The sequence below is a fragment of the Dipodomys merriami genome, unplaced genomic scaffold (assembly GCF_024711535.1).
Source record: "Dipodomys merriami isolate MVZ:Mamm:240054 unplaced genomic scaffold, mDipMer1.0.p SCAF_6, whole genome shotgun sequence".
Classification (NCBI taxonomy): Eukaryota; Metazoa; Chordata; class Mammalia; order Rodentia; family Heteromyidae; genus Dipodomys; species Dipodomys merriami.
The window spans coordinates 23,610,811-23,632,408 of NW_027206179.1; the positions used below are offsets into that span (position 1 = coordinate 23,610,811).

General features: G+C 44.1%; 1 protein-coding gene across 1 annotated transcript in view; it reads left to right on the forward strand.

The window, feature by feature from the left end:
* Nucleotides 1-21,598, forward strand: part of Abcc4 (ATP binding cassette subfamily C member 4 (PEL blood group)) — a 221,304-nt gene that overhangs the window by 33,616 nt on the left and 166,090 nt on the right. Inside the window, exons 2-4 of the mRNA XM_070002734.1 lie at nucleotides 1,843-1,953; nucleotides 2,860-2,980; nucleotides 17,140-17,364. Coding sequence (XP_069858835.1) covers nucleotides 1,843-1,953; nucleotides 2,860-2,980; nucleotides 17,140-17,364 — 457 coding nt within the window. The remainder of the gene's footprint in view (nucleotides 1-1,842; nucleotides 1,954-2,859; nucleotides 2,981-17,139; nucleotides 17,365-21,598) is intronic.

The window sequence follows — 21,598 nt, forward strand, 5'->3', positions numbered from 1 at the left end:
TTTGGGGGTCATTATCATCATGCCAAGCCTGGTGCTAAGGGCTTGACTTTAGAATAACTGTAAAAGATCCATTGAGTTTTGAAATCTGTTTGGTGGTTAGTCTCACAGTCTAACAGGGCGGGGGGCTGGGGTTGGCAGAGGAATCTAGAGGTATTTAGTGATGAACAAAAGGTCATGAAGTTGCCCAGTTTGTATAAGTAGAGGGGGTGTAATGATAGAAGCCTGGGATTAGAATCTTGGCTTCTAGTTCCAGGATCTGAGATCCTTGGAAGATCCAAGCTCCTAGGGTTTCCTGAGCCCAAAGCTCTGTTTTTGTGATTGTGTTTCTAACAATTTGTGTATTCATGGACACAATAAACATTCCTGGAGCCTTTCCTGTTCCATCTTTAGTCCATCCTAAGGGATTAAATAATGAGACAAACACCACCGCTGTCCTAATGGATTATTATGTGATCTCAGAAACATCCTCCCCCTGCAAAAATCAGGCTTACTTCTGAACATTATTATTTAAATGATACTTGATGGATAATGATCAATTTTTTAAATAAAACTGAATCATAAAGTATTTGAATAAGTTTTTTTCCTGCAGTTATTTTTTCCTTTCATAATTAATGTGTCTTATAGGAAGACAATTGGAGGCTATATGTGTGTATATATATATATATATATATATCTCATTTCAGTTATGACTTGCATCTTCTGGTTCAGCTTCCATTGGGAATTTGTGTGTGTGTGTGTGTGTGTGTGTGTGTGTGTGTGTGTGTGTGTGTGTGTGTGTGTGTGTGTGTGTGTGTGTGTGTGTGTGTCCTGAGACTTAAACTTAAGGCCTGAGTGCTGTCTGTGAGCTTTTGTGTTCAAGGTTAGTGCTCTATCACTTGAGCCACAGCTCCACTTCCAGCTTTTTGGTGAATAATTGGAATTGAGAATCTCATAGACTTTCCTGCTGGAGCTAGCTTTGAACTTCAGTCCTCAGAGCTCAGCCTCCTGTGTAGCTAGGATTGAAGGTGTAAGCCACCAGTGTCTGGCTACCAGTGGGAATTTTCTAGTTCCATTATTCCTTCTGTATAAGTTTTTCTTTTCTTTTCCATTATGCTGTAATAAGGAGTCATAGATTGTTTGTCATTCCTGGTTATGAGTCATGGCTATCATTATGTATTTGAATGTTCATACTGCTCTAGTGGGACCCTTTGGGCTGGCTTCTCTCTTTGGGATCCAGTTTCATGATTGAATAATTTAGGGTTCAAGATGTTCAAGACCCACATTGTGCTTTCTTACCCTCAGCCTTGAAATTAGCCATTTGTTTAAGGAAACCTTGTTATTTTCAGGGAGAGGGGAGATATTAAGAAAAGATCTGGGCTGGGAACTGGTGGCTCATGCCTGTAATCTTAGCTGTTCAGGTGGCTGAGGTCTGAGGTTGCAGTTGAAAGCTAGCCTGAACAGGAAAGTCCATGAGATTCTTACCTCCATTAAACCACCCAAAATCTGTGGCTCTAGTGGTAGAGCACTAGCTTTGAGCAAAGAAGCCCCGGGACAGCATCCAGACCCTGAGTTCAAGCCCCAGAACTCAAGATCTGGGAGCTGGGGTGCACTCATATACTGGGGTGTCATTGCCTCCAAGGTCCGCTTAGTGGCGAAAGCTAGTGTATGTGTGTGTGTGTGTGTGTGTGTGTGTGTGTGTGTGTAGTGTATGTGTGTGTGTGTGTGTGTGTGTGCAAGTGCATATTGAATATTTTTTTTCCTATGGTTCTATGTGTTTAAAATTAGCTTTGGCAGTAAGATTCTCCTTAAATTCAAATGTGTGGTTAGAGTATATGTCACTCCTGTTCACTTTCATTTTAACAGGTGGCTAAATCCCTTGTTTAAAATTGGTCATCAACGGAAATTGGAAGAAGATGATATGTACTCAGTGCTTCCTCAGGATCGCTCGAAACATCTTGGAGAAGAGCTGCAAGGGTAAGTGAGAGGCAATGAGAGGCAATGAGAGATCTTCTGAGGTTGTGACCTTCCTAAGTCCTCCCCCCCCATATCTCACACCTCCCCTGAGGCTGTTCCTAGCTTTGGTCTCCCCCTCTGGTGGGCTGGAAACCTGTTCCTGGTGCCTTTGGAAAAGGGGAGGGTGTTGGTGCCCCAGGCCATAGATGCCCGAGGCCTGTCCTGCCGTAGTATTACCCTTGGGAGGTGTCTGGCTTGCTTGCACCACTTCTGCCTTCTCAGGCTATAAGAATGTTGTAATTCTGTAGTGAACTTGTTTCCCATAAGGTAGGGGTGTGTGTGTGTGTGTGTGTGTGTGTGTGTGTGTGTGTGTGTGTGTGTGTGTGTGTGTGTGTGTGTGTGTGTGTGTGTGTGTGTGTGTGTGTGTGTGTGTGTGTGTGTGTGTGTGTGTGTGTGTGTGTGTGTGTGTGTGTGTGTGTTTCTGATACTGGGGCTTAAACTCAGGGCTTGTAGGTGTGTGTGTGTGTGTGTGTGTGTGTGTGTGTGTGTTTCTGATACTGGGGCTTAAACTCAGGGCTTGAGCTCTGTCCCTTAGCTTTTTCTGCCCAAAGCTGGCACTGTAATGGGGGAGGGGAAGGGGGGGGAGTGCTGGCTTTGAACCAAGATCCTTAAATCTCAGCCTCTAGAGTAGGTAGGATTACAGATATGAACCATTAGCTCCTGGCTCTCAGATTGTTTTTGAGGCCTGTTTTTCTGGTGCTGCAGATTTCACAGCTTCTAGGAGTCCTGGGGACCCTTAGCCAGCATTTTGGGGGCAGCCTCAGGACACTCTGTAATAAATGCTTTCTTGTCTCTGTGCCATCATCTCCCCTGATTTACATAGGGATAGCATAGATTGTACTTGACCCAACTTTTGTCTCCTTGTAGGTACTGGGATAAAGAAGTTTTAAGAGCTGAGGAGGATGCACGGAAACCCTCTCTAACAAAAGCAATCATAAAGTGTTACTGGAAACCTTACCTAGTTTTGGGAATTTTTACGTTAATTGAGGTAAATGCTTTTACACCCAGTGGGTTGCTTTTTGGTGTACATGGAATAGCTGTCATTAAGTGTTAGCTGTCAATAAGTACTGAAATGGATTGGGCCTGTAGAGGAAAAGAAGCCCTGTGAGTTTGAATGTGTGTTGAGATCTGAGAAGCATGAGGCAGCCTATCCTTGTGTTTATCTTTGGAAGGGTAAATACTTAGTGACTGCAATACAAGGTCATTACTATGTTTTCTTTGAACTGATTAAAAATCCAGTGTTGTGTAAGGATAATGCTGGTCTGTACCAAACTCTGATACTTGGTAAATGTTATGAGTCCTGAGAGCCATCTTTGGTCAGAAGAGAAATCTAGAGCCTGGCAGAGATGTGGCCTGAGGCATGAAGGAAATACATTTGGATCAGAGCCCAGAAGAACAGGAGACAGTTTACTGGGACCCAACAAGTAATTGTTAACCTAATCATGCGAAACCTGATCAATGCTTTCCAGAGAAGTACTATCCTGATAGTATTCTCATAAATACTGTTGACATCTCCCTCTTAGATACACAGATTGGGCTGAATAGGGTGACCCTGAGGCTAGAGCCTAGAAGTTGAGGCAGAAGATCCAACCCATATTCCAGGGAATTTATGTGCCCTCATGGTTCCTTGTCCTGGTTGTTGGGACAGATTGCTGATGGAAGGTGGTATTTGAGTAGCCCAGCATGGCAGAATTCAGAAATGGTAGAATTTGGAAGTGGACATACAGTGGCAAACCTAAGACAGAGGGCTATGGGAACAATGACCTGTACTTTTTGAAGGGCATCACCCTCACGAAGTCCTTCAGTAAGGCAGTTTCCTGCCTGGGACTTGTTATGGGTAGACTTTCCTGTTGTGGATTGAGACCTGCTGGAGACGATGCTGAAAAATCTGTTTGTGTGACTTGTGCTCTTGGTGGTGTCTCACCAGCCTCTGGGGCACTAGAGCTGCTGCGGGAATAATAGGGTGGGAGTTCAGACTCCCCAAAGGGTGAGGAGTTGTCACAAGTGCATTTGGTGGGGTGAGACAAATGGACCAGTTGATTTGAAGGTGTGTGTGCATGCGTGTGTGCGTGCATGTGCGCACGCCTGCCTTCTTGGCCTGCTTTATGCTTAGTGAAGGGTGCTCTGTTAGGGGAGGAGGTAGCAAGTCATTCCTTTTGCCCCTGGAGAAAACCAGGGGATATGTCAGGTTCTGGGTGACTGGTTGGCTTCACTGGTGATAAGGGAGGTTAGCCAGCACGCCTGAGGGAGGGTGCTGCATTGGACAGGGGCATCTCCGCTCACCTAGAAGCTGCACAGGCTTTCCTGGCTTTATGAAGGACACAGGGGAGACCCAGGCAGGTGGAGCTGACTTGGGGGGTGCAGGAGCCCCTCAGATCTGCCCAGCCCTGTGCCAAGGGACACAGTGATGTTGTCTCTAAGTCACAGCAAGTGTCAGCTTGAATTAAGTAGACATAGCTGCTATCTCTGTGGTGTGCTTGCGAGGGCTTTCCTGCCCACGTATGGTGGTGCAATCTCAGTGAGTAGAGTCCCCGAATTCTGCAGGCCAAAGAGTCCTGGAGCCTCCATGTGTGCTGAGGCCCCAGCCGGGTGTCTGGTGAGGTATGGGAAGAGCCAGCAGCTTCTGAGCGGCTGTACTTAGGGGTCAGGTCATCTCGTGGAGTGGGTGTCTGTCTGTTCCCTGTTCTCTGCTTTCCTTTTGTTAACAAGTGCCGAGGGAATTAAAGACTTCCTAAGTCATCATGGGAGGATGGTGTTTGGGGGGCTGGGTTTGAAGCAACTCTGGCTGCCACCTGCCTGCTCCTTGTCTGGGATCTCTAAGTCCCAGATTGTGTCCAGATCCCATTTCAGAATAGGCTGTAGGTCTCTCTGGGCAGGCGTTGGGGAGATGGAAACACAGAGATAGGCCTCAGAAGCTGGAGGAGAGAGGAGGCCCGCCCCACCCCCCTGTGCAATGCCAGGAGCACGGTTGCCATCCTTGGCAAACCCTGGTTATTATGTGTTTCTGAGGAAGAGCTGGTGAGTGCTTCATTTGGTGCAGTTGTAGAACTCTGGCCTGTCTTGTAGGAGATTAATCTTTTGGGGAAGCATGGCAGAATAGGGGAGACTAGACTATCCAAGTGTGGGGTTCATCCTCAGGAGGAAAGGCATATTGGGCAGTGATAGTAGGAAGACTAGAAGTAGCAGGCACAGTACTCAGCATCCTAATATTATTTCTAGAAGCAGCAGCAGTAATATTCAGCAGCAGTAGCAGTACCTAACAGGACTAGGAGCAGCAGCAATACTTAACAGCTGCAGTAGTACTCGGCAGGATTAGGAGCAGTACTAGAAGCAGCAGCAGTAGCTGTATTATCAAGAGTCTATACCCTGGGGTCTTAGTATCCTTCAGTACTCGTACTGTACTAGTGGTATAGACCTCATGGTGGTAGTGTTGGTAGCTGCAGCAATGTTAGTAGCACTTACACTCAGTACTGTTGGAGCAGTACTGGTAGGCTTAGTAGTGATTATGAGTATATGAAGAGTAGAGTGTGGCAGACACTTCCATGTGTGCTTTCTGTGAGGGTGACTTTAATCCTTTGGTGAAGTGAGAGGTGCTCTTCTGAGCCCTGCTTTTGGAAGGTCCCTGGGTGCCCAGAGCCCAGGGCCACCTATAACGTAAATAACTGCTGGAGCTGAGATTCCATTCCTGGCGCTCTGATGCAGGAGACAGACCCCACTAGACTGCTAGCCCTCTCACCCAGTCATGAACTAGGTCTGCTGGGTCTCAGGCTCTTGTTTCTTCTCTCTCTCTCTCTCTCTCTCTCTCTCCCCCTCCCACTTGAGCCACAGCAGCATTTCTGGTTTTCTGGTGGTTAATTGGTGCTAAGTGTCTCACAGACTTTCTTGCCTGGGCTGGCTTTGAACTGCGATCCTCAGATCTCAGCCTCCTGAGTAGCTAGGAGTACAGGCGTGAGCTACCAGCACCAGGCTTCAGGCTCTTGTTTCTTTTTATTTTATTTTATTTTTTTTTACCATTTCATTTTTATTTTTATTTTTTAATTTAATTTTATTTTATTTGTGAACATACTGTACAGAGGAGTTACAATTACATGGGCAGGATAATGCATACATTTCTTACCAAGCATTGCAGCCTCCTCCTTTGTTTACCCTTCACATCCCTTCCCAGCCTCCCCCCTCCCCCCCAATCCCAATCCTTCTCCTTCCCCCCTTGCCCCCCCCGCCCCCCCGCACCGACGTTGTAAAGCTCGTTTTGGACATGACAACTTGTACTTCTCATTGTTGCAACAGGTCCACCTGTATCCTTAAACAACTGGTTTTTCCCCATCTCCTCCACAAGTTATACTGACATCAAATATAGTGAAAGCAGGGGTTATACTGTGGGGGAGGGACATACAAAGCAACAAAGAGATAATCTTATAAATGCGTTAGAAACACATGCATGAAAGAAAAAAACATTAAAATACATATCTAAGGGTTCATTTTCCTGACATCACATTATCTGACCTTCAGGCTCTTGTTTCTTGAACCTGGCCCTGGGATAATGAGTTAGACATTAAGAGCTGCCTGGAATAGGAGAGGCAGGTGGCAGGAAGCCCGATTAGAGTAAGTATTATCAGCAAAGTGGCCAGGCCCTGGTGGGTAGGAACATGGCAGTGCATTCATATGACAATGGACCCTTGCAAAGCCTGTCCTCCATCACTGCCTAAGATGGGGCTCCCCTCCCTACCCACATTCTTCAACATGCAGCCTGCTGAGATGGACCTCAGCACCCTGAGTGGACTAAGGGGAGGATATGGTCTTTAGTGACAAAGCGAGACTTACAGTCCCAGCAGAGGCCAAAGCTCCATGTCTGTTCTGTTCACAGGGTGAGCCCAGGCCTTAAGTGCTAGGGTGTCAGGCTAGGTTCCCCTGTGGTGTTGTCAGCTGATGCACAGGGCAGATGGAGTTTGAGTTGAGTTCAGACCAACATCCCATTGGCTTTTAGTCTAAAATTAGTGTCTGGTTATTCTCGAGTTTGCGGATTACTTTGTCATTTTGACCTTTGGGTTAATGACTGGCAGAAATTTTAGTTGTAATGAAATGGTTTTTTGTTTTTAACTAGGAATCATCTGAGTTCAACAAGATAAAACCTTGTTGTTGGTTTTTTTTTTTTTTTTTTTTTTAAAGCAGTCAGTAAAAAGAAGCCTGAATCCCAACACAAACACTTAGGTTTTCGTAGACTTGCCTGTGGACACTACTGTTTTAGAAAAGTCAGAAATAATTTCTTGACTGCGAAGTTGACTAAAGATCCTGTTACAATATTTATAAGATGATTTCTTTGTTGCTTTGTATGCCCTCCCCCACGGTATAACCCCTGCTTTTACTGTATTTGATGTTGGTATAATTTGTGGAGGGGAAAGGAAAAAACAAATTGTTTAAACAGGGATACAGGTGGACCCATTGCAACAATGAGGTGTACAAGTCGTTATGTCAAAAAATGAACTTTACAACTTTGGTGGGGGTGAAGGGGAGGGGGGTGAAGGGGGGTGGAAGATGGGAAGGGATGGGAAGGGGAAACAAAGGAGGAGGCAACAATGCTTGATAAGAAATGTACTCATTATCTTGCCCATGTAATTGTAACCAATCTATACGGTATTTTCACAATTAAAAAAAAAAAGATCCTGTTACATTTTGAAAATTATTTTCTGGTGCTCTTTGGAGTTTGAATCATAAAAGCTAGTTCCTGAGCCAAACAGGATGGACATTAGTTTAATGATTGATTTGTATGAAGTGGACTTTTTGTTTTGTGGTCTGAGTCCATGCTGTGTGTTGGTCTCTGAGCTCTAGACAGTGGGCAGTTTAGGCTCTACCGGGCAGTTGGTGGAATGCAGACATACTTCCTTTGTTGATCTCTAGTGCCTTTTTGGGCCTGTGCTGGACATGACACCCACCATGTCTTCAGAACTCTTGAATGGGGTGTTACCCAGCCAGATGTGGAGCAGGGCCTTCCTTTAGTGTGAGGGGAGGGGCGCCAGCAGGACGAAGCAGGCGATACCTGTTCCAGGGGTGGCTTCAAGCTTGGGACTTGAAAGCAGCACACACCTTGTCGTGCAAGAATTGCAGAAAAATTACAATGCTTGGAGAAACAAGTCCAGGGATGATGATGGTGAATACACACACATGCAAGCCACGGCTGGCTAGCGAGGAGCAGGCTGGGAATTCCCAGCACGCCTGTCCCCTGTGTACAGTGCTATGGGGACTGAAGCGAGTCTGCACTTGCACAAGGCCCCAGCGAGGCTGGGAGCGCCACGGGGAGATGGCACACATTAGTGCCTTTCCCATCATCCCAGGCCTGTGATTTGAGACACAGTGAGGCGTCTGGCCTGCTGGAGTGTGAGTGGGGGTGACACTGATGTGTGCCCACTTCTCCGAGCTCTGATAGGGGAGGAGGCTTGGGGTGAGGGATGACCTTTAGCAAGAGGACTTCCAGTTGGCCGCCAACCTGGCCTGTGGACTTGGTGTTTGTTCAAGGTGTTACTTGGCTTGTCTTACCTCCAGGTAGAGCTATAGGAAGCTGCTGGAAGATAAGGTGTGAGGAAATCCTCACTCTACAAGTCAGCTTATCTGCAGGAAGGAAACAGTCATCTGACTTCCACAGTGATATTTGCTGGGCTGGGTTTTTGAGAGTTTTACTGGGCTTTTGTACCCCCTCTTCCTTCTTCCCAGGGCCCCTTGCCCTCTGCCCAACCCAGGGGGTTGAGGAGGCAAAGATCCTGTGCGTACTGAAGCTGGCAGAGAGGAGGAGGAGGCACAGAGGGAAGGGACATGGTACGCTGTTCTTGTGCACATCACAGTAGTATAGTGATGTCCACAGTGGGGGCTCCAGGTCTGAAACCAAATGCTCCTCTAGCACGGACCCAAATAACATGACTTTTTTGTTTTGTTTTACAAAATCTGGGCATCAGATGACTCATTCACAACAGATTGTGATTATAATGGTAAGCAAAACAAAAAGCAAACAAACAAAACCCCCTGAAACTAGCAAGCCAAAACATTGCTACAAAATGCAAGTTACCTAAGAATTGCTGGGGAAACTCAGTTTTTCCAAATGACTTTGCTCAAGATTCTTCTTTTGCTATAGTCTGCAGGCAGCACAATAGGATTTTGTAAGCCAAAGCAGGCATTGAGGCCACCAAAAAAAAAAAAAAAAAAAAAAAAGAACACACACACACACACACACACACACACACACACACACACAATAGATATTTTCCTAGGACTTTGGTTTCCTTGTATAATTTTTATGGTATTCAATGCCACCCAGCTCCACCCTCTGCTTCCTAGGGCTTTTCCATAACAAAAGCAATCTGGGCTGCTTCTGCATTCTATGTGGGGGTCCCATGCTCTGGTGTAGCTCATTTGGTTGTCCCACAACTCCTCTGAGGTATATGCAGGGCAGATTTCCACGGCTATACCCATTGAGGCTCAGGAGAAAACGTGACACACAGGGTCAGGTTGCTTGTAAGTGGCAGCCCCAAATTTCAAAGCAAAACCGAGTTCCTTGTTGAGCTGTATACCCCAACTACACCTGGTGTGGTTATTTTCTTTCTTAGGTTTTAAAGTCGATTTCCAAATAGAAAGGTAGAAAGGGTACCAAGCCTAAGATGCCCCTAGCCAGCTGCACAAATTACAGACACATGACCAGACTTGGGCCATCTGAAGCCCTGCTTTCTCAATCTTGAAAGCCATTCCCAGGCCTTGTGATCTCTTATCTAGGAGTGTTTCAGTATCTGCCTCTAAAAGGTGGAGATTCTTCTTAAGACTGGATCTGCTCAGTGCTAGAGCTCTTTTCCGGCATGTGCAGGCCCTAAGGTTTAATACACAGCACTGCTAAAAAAAGATATGCATAACAGAGCCTACCTAATACAAATGTAAACAAGTGTAATGTATGCATGTTAACTGATACTTAAACTTTACCAAAATATGTGATGACTTATCTAACCAGTGTTTAATTCTCTTTTTTTAAAAAAAAACCCCTACATTTGATTTATTTGTTATTTATGTATTTATTTACTTATTTTTAGAGACAAGGTCTTGCTTTATTGTACAGGCTTGTTTAGAACTTTAGGACTCAAGCAATCTTCCAATATTAGCTTTCTGAGTAGCTGGGACTATAGGAACACACCTATGGTCTCTGGTTGTTAAGAATTAATCAGCCAGGTACCAGTAGCTCACACCTATAATCCTAACTACTCCAGAGGCTGCAATCTGAGGATCACAATTCAAAGTCAGCCCAGGCAAGAAAGTCCATGAGATTCCTATCTCTAGTTAACCACCAAAAAGCAGGAAGAAGTCCATGAGATTCCTATCTCTAGTTAACCATCAAAAAGCAGGAAGTGAAGCTGTGCATCTAGTGGTAGAGAAATAGCCTTGGGAAAAAGGTTAAGAGTAAAAAGCCAGCCACTGAATTCAAGTCCCAGTACTGGCACAAAAATTAATTAACCAACTTTCCCTATTGCTGTCTTATTTTTCCTATGTTTTGAATCAGTATCCCCACGAGGTACATTTGTTTGACAAGGGCTATTTTGGTTTCTTTTCTATATTATCATTAATTATTGTTATTAATTATAATTGAAGACACTGAATTGCTTGTCTTGTTAAATTTCCCACATTATGGATTTGGACGTTTGCATCTCCCCTTCCATGTCATCTGACGTGGTCCTCTGGTACCAGGAGTGGGTAGATCGAGAAGCGTTATCTGATTCAGAGTTGAATCTGCTTTGACATCGTTACTCATAGGTAAACATGTGGCTGTCTTTTGTCTGTGTGACATTGGGAGCTATTTATGGTCACTGCTTAAGATCCATTAATTGAATATGGAGAAAATGGAGATTTTTCCAGTGATTTTCCTCTTCCTTTTAAAAATTCAAATATTTCCATGTTATTATCAGCTTTTTGGACACTCCAGTGGATCCAATAGGTGTAGCTCCAACAGTCCAACAGCTCCGAGAGTCCAATAGTCCAATAGGGATAGCAAATTCAGGGAAAAGTTATAATTGAGTTGATTTCTTTTTTTAAGGATAAACAACAACAGCAACAAAAAAGTGTAAAATACTAGTGACCCGTTTTCTAACATTCTGCTGTGGGGTTGATGAGTGTTCTGTTGTTGTCTTCATGGTTTATTTTGGTGAGCACCACTATGAGCTCAGGATCTAAAGATTTCTGATGTGCTTTTGAGATCTTGTTTGGGTTGGATCCTGAGTCTTTTGCTCATGTTCTAGTAGAGTTTGTTTCTTGTTTTCTAGTGTGAGAAGGTATTTCCCATACATTTCCAACAGCTGTGGAAATAGCCATTTTTCCAAGCTGTTCTGCCCCCTTTATGGATAGAGATGGTATTAGAGACTGTAGGTGGGCATGGTGGCACATGGGAGGCTGGGACAGGAGGACTCGCAGTTGGAGGCCAGTCTGAGCTGTGGAATGGGTACTGGAGTTGGCCATCACTGCTAAATTGGATTTTCATTGGGCAAAGCTAGAGTGTGTATTTTCAAGATAAACATCATGAGCTCCTGTGAGCATTTCTAAGTCAGATTCAGGATGCTAATATTTTTACATAATCTCTTTATTATTCTACCTTTTTTTCCCCCCTGTTCCTAATGACCATTCTTGATCTTATTGATAGAAATACTCATTTGATGCATTATACTGTATTGACACTATCATCCATAATATGATTTGTGAAATATAATTTTTTTGAAGTTCATATAGTACTTAAGATAATATTTTGTTTAAAGACCACTTTCAATCATTTTATTATATTTTTTGTAGAGTTGAGCCAACAGTTGGATGGGCATATATTTAGACACATGTGATTTATTTTACTCTCAAGTTTTAGGAATTGTTCTTTTTTAGAAATTCACTTACTTTTTATAAATCTGTATAATTTCATGCTTCCAAATTGAAACTTATCCAAGAGGTTATTTTTTGAAGAAGGCAGTTGTCTTGGTCTTTTCTACTCTGTTCCCTCTCTCCTTAAATAAGTAATTTCAAAAGTAAACTATAATTCACTCTTTCATTTTATAATATGGGGGTGGCTCTTTTTTTATTTTTGTAGATGTTGAACTTACTATGTCTTACTGCCTCAGCCTCTCATGTGCTAGGATTGCAGGTGTGTATCACCATGCCCAGCTACATTATGGTCTTTTCTGATCACTGAATTTTTCTTTCCTGTTGTGCAGAAGGGTAGGTCTTTGTTTCAGGATTCTGTTATTTTTATGAATGATTTATGACAACAGCCCTGCTTAAAATCCCTTTGTACTTTTGTAAGCCATCTCTAACCCCTTCAAATTCAGACATAGGAATGGAGCAGGACAGGAGGAGAGTGCTACTTAGCTAGGGTTGGTTTCTCTCCTCCAGAACATTCCAAGGAGGAGGACGCTAGCCTCATCCCATCAGTGAAGTCTGAATCAGGTGGGCAGTGGCTTCTGCAGGTGTCTGGCGATGCTCACGTGTAGTCACCTGAAGTGCTGATGCGTTCTCCCAGTTCATCTCATTATCCCTCCTTGTCTCTGGACCCTCCACACTCACCTCCATCACCTGGTTGTTCCTTTCTAAAGAGCGAGCTTCTATGTCCTGTGTTTTCTTTTCCTCCTCACCAGTCAGGGATGGTGGATTGAGCAAGGGAAGTCTTCTGTTCTGGACCAGTGTGAGGCCTCCCTGACCTGTCAAGCCCTGTAACAAGTTTCTCTACAAAGAGGACTGCAGGGTGGGTGTTTATGGAGGCTGAGTACCGAAGGCTCCATTGAGAAATACTGCCTTCAAGCACTTGGAGACTCCGGCAGAATCTTGCATGTGAGGTGTTGAGGGGTCACATTGGACTCTAAAGAAGCTTTGAAGCTCATACTTGACAATGGTTGTGGAGGAATCAAGCAGTGTTCTTAATTGGTTTGTGGCAGGTTTTTTGTGGGTTACAGATAGGTATCCAAGATAGAGGATTATGCAGCTTTTGATCAGAAAGTTTAAATTTAGTTGGTTGTGTTTCTTTTTTAAAATTATTATTATTATTATTGTTATTGTTATTATTATTATTATTATTTGCCAGTTGTGGGGCCTGAACTCTGGGCCTGGGCGCTGTCCCTCAGCTCTTCAGCTCAAGGCTAGCGCTCTACCACTTGAGCCACAGCACCACTTCCAGCTTTTTCTGCTTATGTGGTGCTGAGAAATCAAACCCAGGGCCTCATGCATGTAAGGCAAGCGCTCTACCACTGAACCACCTTCCCAGCCCCTTTTCAAATTATTTTATATATATTTTGATTATCCTTAAGTAGTTGTACAAAGGAGTCTCAATGTAACATGTCATTAACAGATCGCCATTCTCCCATGTCTGTGAGTACCCCTCCCCCACTCCATCTTCACATACATACATTGAGTATTATGACTGTATTCCCCCACCCTTCCTCTCCCCATTCATCTGTTCCCTCCCCTAGACTTCACCCTTTCCTAATCTACACATTCCAGCTTCCTGGTATTCATTCTGTGGAACTGTAAGTTAGCTGTTCAAAGGATTCACACCATTAGAATCATCCCCTGCATATACTTCAGTTAATATATTGTGTGTTTTTGCACACGACCCTGCATATACCTATGACCCTGTATATGTTTGTGTATATATATATATATATATATATATACATGCATTTATAATTTAGATCTAACTTCCACATATGAGAGAAAACATGCATGCTTTGTCTCTCTGAGCCTGACTTAGATTATTTAATGTAATTTTTTCCCAGGTCTCCCCATTTCCCTCAAAGGACATAATATCATTCTTCCTAATGATTGAGTAAAATTCCATTATACATTATGTTTCACATTTTCTTGAGCCATTCCTTGGCTTGTGATGAATAGCACAGCAATGAACGTGGTGTACAAGTGTCTTTACTGTATCCTGACCATATTACCAGATCATAGGGTAGTTCTGTGATTCTTTTCTTCTTTTTTTTTTTTTTTTGAGGAATCTCCAAACAGGCTTCCATAGTGATTACAGCAACTTAAATTCGCCCCCCCTCCCACCCAAGGGACATTTCTTTCCAGTTGTTTATTTCTTACTATTTATAGGGGGTAGGATCAGGGATAGACAGGTCTGTGGAAAGGAAGAAGGTAGGGACCATAAACTGAAGCTACTGCTTCAAGCCTGCCTGCTTGATTGGGTTGGGAAATGCTGTTTCCCAGTGAAGGCACCAGGGTAGCACCAACTGGCTGTATGTGTTACATCTGTCATGATTCTTTCTTTGAACCCTGCCTGTGTTAGGAGGATTAGGCACCAGGTCGCCACAACTCCCAGAGTCCCTGAGAAGTTTCAGGCGAGTTTGGATTGGCAGGAATGACCTCAGGGATTCTGGTGGAAGGCCCAGGCTTGCATGCTGCTGAGCGGGGCTGCTTGTGGCCTCCCCTGGGCTGGGGCTGCCCATGTGTACAGAGTGCGTTCCTTGTCATTGGGTGGACTCTAGAGATTGATCTCAGCAAACTGCAGTCTGTGTGGTCATGATCTCCCTGTGCCTTGGAGCTGGGAGGGGGCATGCTGGGAATGAGGCAGCCTCTGTACCCTCCATGGCCGGCCAGCTTGTCCCTTACTCCTCTAATAGTGTTTGCTTCTTTCTGTGTAGTGGACAGAAACTTCCAAGACCTCATGGGAGACAGTGTGGCAGCTGAGGCTGTGTGTGTGTGTGTGTGTGTGTGTGTGTGTGTGTGTGTGTGTGTGTGTGTGTGTGTGTGTGTGTGTGTGTGTGTGTGTGTGTGTGTGTGTGTGTGTGCGCACACACAGCAGGTCAGAAAGTATGCATGATATGGCTCATTTGAAGGCCTAGGACATCTTCTGTAAAAATCCTAACCAGATAGTTTGGAAGAAAATGAGTATTACCTTGCCCTCCCTCGTTCCATTTACCCTGTCTCCCTCTGGTGGGTGGCTACCTTACTTCAGATCCATAGGAAACAGCTATCCTAAATAAACCTGTCAGGTGTTTTGCATGCTTATAAGGATAAGGAAAACTGTTCAAAGTCAGGTTCTTGAAAGAGTTCCAAACCTTGGATGTTTTTTACACACACACACACACACACACACACACACACACACACACACACACACACACACACACACACACACACACACACACACACACACACACACACACACACACACACACACACACTTCTTTTTTTCCTTTCTGGTCCTGGGGCTTGAACTCAGCCGGGGGGTGGGGGTGAGGCGTGGGTATTGACACTGAGCTTTTTCTGCTCAAGGTTAGTGTTCTACCACTTGAGCCATAGCTCTACTTCCAGCTTTTTGGCTGACTTTGAACCACGGTCCTCAGATCTCAGACTTCTGAGTAGCTAAGTTTACAGATTTGAGTCACCAGTGCCCTGCTTGTTTTGTCCTTTGAGGAGGAGGAAATGACATTCAGGGCTGATGTGTTCACTTTGGTGACTTGGTTTTGCAGAAAGTATTGGTTTTTCCTTAAAGGGAAATCCCTGGTGGAGGGCTGGAAGGGAGGAAGAAGGTATGGAGGGAGTGCCCTCGGAGCAAGTCTCGGAAATTTCCTTTGTCTACTTTGTACCAAGCAAAAGCACTGCTCGATGTTTCTTTGCTTTAGTTGTGGGGAGGAAAATGGTTTTCCTTATGTCTTGTTCAGGAAGTAAACTCAGTGCATTAAAGTTCATTGCTATAGGAAATCCTTCCTTTCTTTCTTCCTCCCTCCCTCCTTCCCTCCTTCCTTCCTTCCTTCCTTCCTTCCTTCCTTCCTTCCTTCCTTCCTTCCTTCCTTCCTTCCCTTCTTCCCTTCCTTCTTTCATTCCTTCTCTTTCTCTTTCCCTTCCTCTTTCTCTCATTCCTTTCCCCTGGTATAAGTATTTGAACTCAGGGCCTTCTATTCACTTGGCTCACATCTTTTTCTTAGTCACTTTGGCTCACTTGCTATGCCAGCTTACTACCTCTGGAACCACATCTCCAGCCTAGCTTTTGCTAGTTAAGAGGAGATGGATTATTATGCCTCTTTTCTTTTAATCCAGGTTGGCTTTGAACTGTGTTTCTCTGTATCTCCCCCAACTGGTTATTAATATTTCTTTAAAGCCAGCACCTAGAATTTAAGACTGATTGAGAACCACTCATGACAAGACATGATCTTTTGTCTAGACTTGTGTTTCTTTTTTGTTTCTTTTTGGTGGTGCTGAGGTTTGAACTCAGGACCTCACATTTGCTAGGCCAGTTCTCTACCACCTGAGCCATACCTTCAGTTCTGTTTTTTTTTGCTGATTATTTTTGAGATAAGGTCTCACAAACTTTTCTGCCCAGGCTGGCCTTGAATTGCTGTCCTTTAGTTCTCAGCCTCCTGAGTAGCTAGGATTATAGGCATGAGCCACTGTATCCTGGCTAGTGTTTAACTCTTGCCTCCCGACTGCCTGAAGATGGCGGTAATGCTGGGCACATCTCGGGTTCTAGGGAATAAACATACTAAAGCTCCTTCAGTAGCTGGGACTGGGAGCCTTGGGTATCTTACAAACCTGGCTTCTTTTCAGTACTTTCAACAAAAGCTAAACCTACGTGTGGATCTGCTGATACGTGGTCTTTAATGCTGGGAAAGCTGTAGAAGGTTATCTTTTCTAGTTTCAGTGTAAGGGTAGCTCAAATGGGAGGAGGTGGTAGGAGCAGGCCATTTCTGAAGCACTTTTCTTTCCCTTTGCTCTGTGATGTGGTATTGAAAATTTAGAGGAAATGGAAGATTAACCATACTGATGCATGATACTGATACAAATTCCTTATGCTTTTCCTTTTTGGCCACTTTTTTTTTTGCTGTTCCTTATTCATCTTCAGCCAAGAATTATTTGGCAGCTTGCCAAATGTGTTTTGAAGCACAGATATGACACTGAGTGAGCATCTTCCTGGACAAAGCAGAGTACTAAACTTTGAGCTTACAGTTTGGATTTCAGACTCACACTGTCAACTTGCTGTCTTTATGAAGACAAACAGTTCTGTGTTGTATTTTTATCTTTAGGTTAATCATGGTGAATGTTTCACTTTTGTAAAGCCTTTTAATGTGTTTCTAAAAGCAAATCTCTGACTTAAAAGACTTGGTACAAGGTTCTGTTGCTAATAAAAGTGTTTTCTTTTTCTTTTAGGAAGGCACCAAAGTCATCCAGCCTATATTTTTGGGGAAAGTTATTAATTATTTTGAAGACTATGATCCTAACAACACTGTGGCTTTGCATATGGCTTATGGTTATGCCACTGTACTGACTGTGTGCACGTTAATATTGGCCATTCTGCACCACCTGTACTTCTATCACGTTCAGTGTGCCGGGATGAGGCTCAGGGTAGCCATGTGCCATATGATTTACCGGAAGGTAAGTGACCACCAGCAGGAAGTATGGATTTCACCAGAAGTGTTAGAGCTTTAAGGGGAAATAATTGTGTATATTAAAAAATCATATAAATCACTTAAATTATACTAGAGGAGCTTGCTTGTTTGCATCAAGCCTTTAAAAAATATAGATTGTGCTCTGGTGTGTGTGTGTGTGTGTGTGTGTGTGTGTGTGTGTGTGTGTGTGTGTGTGTGTGTGTGTGTGCGCGTGTGTGTGCGTGCGCGCGTGCGCGTGCACGCGCGTGTGTGTATGGGTTGGTACTGGGGTTTGAACTAAGGGCCTGGGCACTATTCCTTACCCTTTTTCATCAAGAGTCTACCTTTTGAGCTCCACTTCTGGTTGTTTTTAGTGGCTAATTGGAGGTAAGAGTCTCATGTACTATTTCTTTTAGGTTAACTTTAAACCAGGATCCTCAGATATTAACCATTTGAGTAGCTAGGATTACAGGCTTTAGGCACAATACCTGATCTAATTCTTATTTTTTATTTTTATGTTTTGTGTTGGTCCTTGGACTTGAACTCAGGGCCTGAGTGTGACTGCTGAGCTTTTTTTTTGCTATAGGCTAGCACCCTACCATTTGAGCCATAACTCCACTTCTGGCTTTTTGGTGGTTAATTGGAGATAAGAGTCTCATGACTTTCCTGTCTGGCCTGGCTTCAAACTGCCACTCTCAGATAGAAGCCTCCTGAGTAGCTAGGATTGCAAGCATGGGCCTCTAGTACCTAGCCTACTTTCCAGTCTTTAACATCACTATTGAAAGATAAAGTCAAATAGTTTAACATAGTTCCTGTTTCCCTTCTTTTTGATTTATCTGGAGCTTTTGTTCTTTTTATTTATTTTTTGTCAGTTTTGGGGCTTGAACTCTGGGCCTCGGTGCTGCCCCTCAGCTCTTCAGATCAATGTAAGCACTCTATCACTTGAGCCACAGTGCCACTTCTGGTGTTCTGATGGTTGAGGATAAGAGTCTCACAGACTTTCCTGCCTGGGCTGGCTTTGAGCTATGATCCTCACATCTCCACCTCCTGAATAGCTAGGATTACAAGCATGAGCCACTGGCACCTGGCTTGGAGCTTCTGTTCTAATGAGCCATTTTCTTGGCCAAATGCAAGACCCTCTCCCCCGGTTCTGCTTGAGTGGTCTTATTAATCATGGGGTTGTGAGTCCTGGGGACCTGTCATCTTCTAACCTATGGTGGGTATATTTCCTCATCTGTGGCATGGAAAAGGTAACTGCGTCAATTCTAATCAAGAGGGCTTCAGCATCACCATTGCCGTGGTTACCATCATTAGCTTGTGGCACTCCCTTCTACCATGGAGGCTACTCAGGTTTCTCTATAGATTGGCTCCATTTTCCTCTTTGTAGATCATGCTTCAACTCCCAAACACATAGGAGCTTTCACTTACACACCGTGAGGACACCAGACTCCCTGGGGTCAGGTGTGAGGTGCTCTTACACAGGTGAGTTGTTGTCCACCTGTTTTTCTTCCTCTTTCCACTAATGCTTTGGAAGTAGCCTTAGGGAAAGCTGATCTAGCCTGGCAGATTTGCTAGCCTGAATGTAAACATCTCCCAAAGGTATTAATTTGCTTGCTTGGTTATCCAAGAAGAATTGTTTCTATAAAGTCAGGAATTGCATGGGTCAAACTATAGATTTAACCTGAAATTGTAGAAATGTGAGAAAGACGACTTTACCCTTGCCTGCTTTGTATCTGTAACTTTGCCAAGATAAAGAAATAGGACACATCTACCTCATGGGAGAGCTGTTGCCCCACGAGGTCCTGCTGGGAACATTGGAAGTTCATATTCAGGTCTGCTGTGCATCCCTAGTTCTGGAAGAAATTGGGTTGTGTGTTGTAAATGGTGTGACTGCTAAGCTTATTTCTGCAGTTAGTGATACTGAACAACCTTGTAGGATGTATCATACGTAAAAATGACCTGCTACTTACTTACCTTTACAACCTGGGTAAAGTTACCTATCACTAACTTTTTTAAATGATGGTAAAATATGTGTAACACATTACCATGTTAGTATTATTAGTAGTAATTGTTATTATTTTTGTGTGGTATTAGGATTTGATTTCAGAACTTGCTAAGCACATGCTCTACCAGTTTAGCCATTCTGCTAGCCTTGGGTACAGTGGTTATTGACAAGGTTTTTCTTTACCTCTGGGTTGGCCTGGGCTGCAGTCCTTCTATTGGTGCTTCACTGCATTGCTGAGATGACAAGGGTACACTACTACAACTACTCATTGTTCAAATGGAGTCTCACAATTGTTTTTTTTGCCCAGACTGGTTGCTCAGTCTCTGCCAGCCAATTAGCTAAGGATATAGACATGAGCCATTACACCTGGCTGTTTTATTGTTTAGCATGTATGCAGCTCAGAGACATTATTTGTATTCACATTGTTGTACCACCATTGCCACCATCCATCTCCAGAGCTTTCCATTTTCCCAGATGGCCTATTTGTCTCCATCAACAATAGGTCTGCTTTCCCATCATCCTTAGCTACTGCCATTCTACTTCCTGCCTATGAATTTGAATGCAGTAGATGGAACATGTAAGTGGAATTACACAGAGTTGGTCCTTTAGTTTCTGTAGCAATCTTCAAGGTTTGTCCAGATTGTAGTCTGGGTCACAACTGAATTTCCTTCAAAGCTGCCTGATATTCCCTTGTGTGGACATGCCAACTCTTACTTATTAATTAATCATTATTATTTGGTTTTTCTCCATCTCTGGGCTGTTGGGGCAGCTGCTGCTATGATGATGGCTGTATAGGTGTCTTTTGAAACCTGGAATCCATTTGCTTTGTTCACATACCCAGAAGTAGGATTGTTGGATCTTGAGGTAGCTTTGATTTTCAGTTTATGAGGTACTGCCATACTATTTTCCTCAGCAGTTGTACCAGTTTACATTTCCATCTCATGACTGATTTTCTGAGGACTAAATAAGGAAAAAAAATATTTTTGAGTCAGGATCTTGCTATACTTGCTATAGAGCCTAGGCTAGCTTTGAGCTTGTAATCCTCATGCCTCAGCCTCCTGAGTGCTGGGATTTCAGGTGTGTGCTGCCACACCTGATTTAAAGAGAAATTTTTGTGAGCTCAGCCTTTTCTTTGGCAAGGTGGCTCTAACGGTGGTTTGTTAAAATTCCTCAGATCTCTGGGTCATCTCTGGGCTCTGGATAGTTTTCCAGTGAACCCAATGAGTTGGCGGAGAGTACAAGTTCCTCAGGGTAAGAGTAGCGTGGCCATTGTGCTCATTTCTTTTAGGAAATTGTGTCTGGGGATCTCCAGTACCCTTGCCAACAGAGTTGCTGTCACCATCCTGGCGGTTCCAGTGATCTCCTTGTCCTTCCTAATTGGGACTTTCCCGGCTTCAAGGAGTTCCTTTCTGGGCCTGAGCATGGGGTGGGGTTGGGGGAGTCTGGATACTATATGCTGGGTGACGATGGTGGCTTTAGTCACATTGAGACTAGGCTAAAGAGATATGAGGCCCCCTCCTCTCAGGTACTCATGGGCAAGGGCCTCCTGTTGCTAGCCCCAGCCTTGGCTGGGCATGTGAGGAGCTGAAGTTGTGTGCTTAAGGTCTGTGTGTGGGGGGTAGGCAGGATGAGTCTCCACAATGGGCTCAGTCTTGGCATCTGCTTTGTGTTACATGCCCACAGTGGGGTTTTCCTCACGGGCCTAATCAGTTGTAGATTTCCTGATGTTGGGTTCAGGGTGGTTTCCCATTGGACTGGCTTCTGTGGGGTAGATTTTGCTAATGGTGATGGGTTGGCTTGCTCAGAATGCCAGTTGGAGCCAGAGCAGTCCCTCAGCTGGCTGGCATGAATCTCTGCTGCTGCTTTATATGGAGCCAGAGAGTCCTTGCAGAACCTAGTTTGGCCAGATTTCTTGTCCTCCATGAAACCACTGGTCTTCACTGTCTAGAGTTACTTCCAAGGGTTGGTTGTGCCAGAGGGACTGTCTTCTCTTTCAGCTTCTCTTCACAAGGCATCGTCCATCTGTTTTAGGAAAATGCATATCCCAGTAGTTATGGATGCATATAAATGCATGTCCTGATATTTATGGATACATATAAATTCATGTCCTGATAGTTATAGATGCATATAATGCATATCCTGGGACTCTTCCCAGCAAATGGGGGAGAGGCCATTCGTAGGAAGCTTTGCCATTACCTGAGCTGCGTATGATGCCATGTTTGTAGTTCTCAGACAG